General features: G+C 38.2%; 1 protein-coding gene across 2 annotated transcripts; it reads left to right on the top strand.

Annotated features, from left to right (window-relative positions):
- The first annotated feature begins 332 nt into the window (after positions 1 to 332).
- On the top strand, positions 333 to 3,535 carry irf1b (interferon regulatory factor 1b). Of its 2 annotated transcripts, XM_058414717.1 has the most exons (9): positions 333 to 490; positions 1,254 to 1,345; positions 1,493 to 1,592; positions 1,686 to 1,897; positions 2,027 to 2,135; positions 2,254 to 2,373; positions 2,472 to 2,497; positions 2,681 to 2,813; positions 2,964 to 3,535. In XM_058414717.1, the coding sequence occupies exons 2-9, from the start codon at positions 1,259 to 1,261 to the stop codon at positions 3,095 to 3,097; spliced, it is 921 nt and encodes a 306-aa protein (XP_058270700.1). In that variant the 5' UTR covers positions 333 to 490; positions 1,254 to 1,258; the 3' UTR covers positions 3,098 to 3,535. The 2 variants fall into 2 exon arrangements, with proteins under 2 accessions (XP_058270700.1, XP_058270701.1); XM_058414718.1 differs by lacking the exon at positions 2,681 to 2,813.

Below are 3,535 nucleotides of genomic sequence, written 5' to 3' on the forward strand. Positions count from 1 at the left end.
TGTTGTGTTGGATTTTTTATTATATTTTTTGTGGATCTCTCATCAAGCTTTTTTTTTTTTTACCAGAAATGGTAAGCTATTAATCCATTCGTATTTTAATAATCATGCAAAAAAAAAAATCCCAAAACAAACCAAAGGTTTTGTTACTGTCATACCGACATAGCGTACATGTCTGCGTTTGCCGAAACCACCAAACTGTCTTTACAACCTCACAGATCATGCATAGCTCACAACGGCGTGATTTCTCGGAAATCATCCCACTTAAGTTCGAGCGCGCCTGCATTTGGTTACACTGCGCATGAGCAGAACTCTGCCAAACTCCTGTTTGGGAAAGCCCCCCTAAACACAGCTATATAAGAGACGCATAGTCGGTTTGCACACTATAACTCTTACGGATGACTGTATGACTCTTACGGATAGCAGCTTGTTCTAAACCAAGTGGAATAATTTTCCTACTTTCTTTTATTTCATTAATCATTCCGGATACTCAGTAAGTATTCCTGCTTTTATTAACCGTTGTATGTGCGTGTATTTGTTTAACTTGAACCTCACAAAAATATACGGACTTCTGTTTTTTTTTTCTTTTTTATCCTTTTGTTTATGTACTGCATTTTAGTGCCCATGTTAGGTGTGTTTTTGATATTTTTGTACTTTTTAAAATGTGCATTATGACATAGGACAGGCATATTTAAGCACTCTTTACTCTAGCATTTACTTTAGTGTTGTGATCTCTGCTTACCTGTAATAAATATTGTAGGGTTTTTTGTTTGTTTGTTTGTTTTGTGTCCTATTTGTACTTATTTTAGTGCTCATGTGCTATGAGAGCGCGCGGATGTGTGTGTGTGCTTGTGTGTGTGTGTGTGTGTGCTTGTGTGTGTGTGTGTGTGCTTGTGTGTGTGTGTGTGTGTGCTTGTGTGTGTGTGTGTGTGTGCTTGTGTGTGTGTGTGTGTGCTTGTGTGTGCTTGTGTGTGTGTGTGTGCTTGTGTGTGTGTGCTTGTGTGTGTGCTTGTGTGTGTGTGCTTGTGCTTGTGTGTGTGTGCTTGTGTGTGTGTGTGTGTGCAAAACTTGGACTGGACTTGATATCTTTTCTATGTCATGATTTTTTTACAACAGGATTTTATAGGACTGTAGGCTAGCATAAGATATTTTAGAAGTGAAGTACATCCACCTAAATTATAAACAGCTTTATGTCACTGTAAGAAGTGTAACAAGAAGAACTTTGAGAGCTCAAGCTTCATATTGTGTTTGTCCAGGAACCATGCCTGTGTCCAGAATGCGGATGCGACCCTGGTTAGAGGATATGATTGACTCTAACTCAATCGCTGGACTTGTCTGGGTAGATAAGGTAAGGTGGAGGCACAGTTTTTTTTTTTTGAGTACATTTTAGCATGCTCAGTGCTTTTGATTTTGCCAAAAGCTTTAATTAGTTGTGAGGTATTTCATAAAACTTTCTGAATAACCAGAATATCTTGTGGCTTTTTGGACTGTTTAGGAGAAAAAGATGTTCTCCATTCCTTGGAAGCATGCTGCACGCCATGGATGGGAAATGGACAAAGATGCCTGTCTATTCAAACAGTGGGCAATCCACACAGGTGAGAAGTGACTCCTAAAATTAAAGATTTCCTTGCTTTTATAGAAAAATATAGCTTTTTACAAGGTCCTCATAATGTTGTCTATGCTTGCAGGCAAGTTCAAACCAGGAATTACTGACCCTGACCCCAAAACATGGAAAGCCAACTTCCGTTGTGCAATGAACTCACTTCCAGATATTGAAGAAGTAAAGGACAAAAGTGTCAACAAAGGCTGTGAAGCTGTTCGTGTCTACCGCATGCTTCAGGTCATCAAGAATAAGAGCAAGAGGTCGTCTAAAAGCCAGGACAACAGGAGGCGGAAAAAGGTAAGGAGACAACATGCCATAGCATCACATTTTTATATCGTAAAGAAGAAAGCATGAAAGAGGACACATTTAAATATTCAAAGTAGTGAAATAAATACACATACTCAATTTTCTTTTTATGTGGTAAAGGTGAGGAAGACGGATACAGACATGCCAGCAAATGAAGAGCACGTTTACATGCACAAACAGCAAGATATGATTACACAGGAGAACATCGTAGACAGCACTGAAAGCATGAGTAAGTTACCTGTTCAGCCAAAGCTCAGTTATGGATAACGCATGCTTCTTTAGTTTATTGATAACATATGTTTCTGTTTTTGAAGTTGACTTTTGACACTTTTGACCTTTCTTTCAAGACACAGCAAGCCCCACCTATGATGTGCCTGACTGCTCTGGATATGAAGTGGAAATTGGCCCTGACAGCACAAATGATATCTACACTGGCAGGTTCCAGGTTTCCCCAGTTCATGAGTCAGGTAAAACGAGTAAAATACATTTTTACTTTAGTTTATTACTGAATATTCTGAAGTGGCAAGACATTCATTGTTTTTTATTTTTTGTTTACAACTTGCAGATTACGAGGAAAAAGCTATTGTTGAGGTGAGTTTGGCTTTAGTGACATACCTAAATTTTGTGTCTCTGTTGTGCTTTTTCATTCTCAGGAATACCCTGTTATGTATTAAATTATCCATTATTGGCATTTTTGCAATTGTTTGTAAACACCACTGATCAAAAATCAAGCAAAATCCAGCCACTTACAAATTCTGTGTTTTGCTCCTGCAGATCACACGGCAATTGGAGCTTGATAGTTCACAGTGGCTACAAAGCAATAGCAGCGGAAAGGGGTTCCTGTGCAATGAAGTAGCCATGACAGAATCTTACCACTGTCCAGAGAGCCAATGGAGTGATACCTCAGGTAAAACTTTTAGCTGAAGTGTATAGGAGGTATAGCCAGGTTTTCTGCCAGCAGGATTATTCATTTGCTAGTCAAATACATTTCTCAAATGTCTGTTCATGAAACTAGTTTACATGGCTTTAACTCAAAACTATTGTGTTTGTCTTTCAGGAGAGGAGCTTGAGCTGCGTTTTTACACAGAACTGATACCAGGACTGCCCAGTGAAGAGCTCTTAAGCTACACAGATATGTGGAATAGCAACCCTCATACAACTGGCCTTCCACAAATCAGCTGTCTAATCTGAGACCTACTTTTTTGATGTTCACTCTGTCTGTTATTACATTACCTCATATTCTAGGTTTTCCTTTTCTGACCATGAAATTAGATCACCAAAAGCCAGTCTTGTGGGTGTCTTAAGCTTGGTTTGGTATATGCTGGAGGATTATGTTAGAGATTTTATGGCCATCAACAAAGAACACTGTAGACAGATTCTGTTTTAGCAGGTGTCCCTTGTGTTGTTAAGTGTAAATGATAATGGCTTGTATATACATATGTTCTTGTAATTATCTGTGAGATTTGGCAGGTTCCGTTATCTACACTTCAGGGTTTTGATGCATTTTCCTCCAAGAATATTACAGGATGTCTAGAATGATTTTTTAAGATTTTGTGGCTTGTTTGTGAAAAGAAATGTATATAGTGTATAAATGAATTTATAATAAAAAAAAGTGACATTTTTAAGTTA

The sequence above is a fragment of the Hemibagrus wyckioides genome, linkage group LG18 (genome assembly GCF_019097595.1).
Source record: "Hemibagrus wyckioides isolate EC202008001 linkage group LG18, SWU_Hwy_1.0, whole genome shotgun sequence".
Lineage (NCBI taxonomy): Eukaryota > Metazoa > Chordata > Actinopteri > Siluriformes > Bagridae > Hemibagrus > Hemibagrus wyckioides.

Bases quoted from the DNA above. Each gene is read 5' to 3' on its own strand.
- irf1b (XM_058414717.1), top strand. From the start codon at position 1,259: ATGCCTGTGTCCAGAATGCGGATGCGACCCTGGTTAGAGGATATGATT. The intron at 2,136-2,253 runs GTAAGTTACCTG...CTTTCTTTCAAG, and splicing joins AGACAGCACTGAAAGCATGA to ACACAGCAAGCCCCACCTAT. The intron at 2,498-2,680 runs GTGAGTTTGGCT...TTGCTCCTGCAG, and splicing joins AGGAAAAAGCTATTGTTGAG to ATCACACGGCAATTGGAGCT.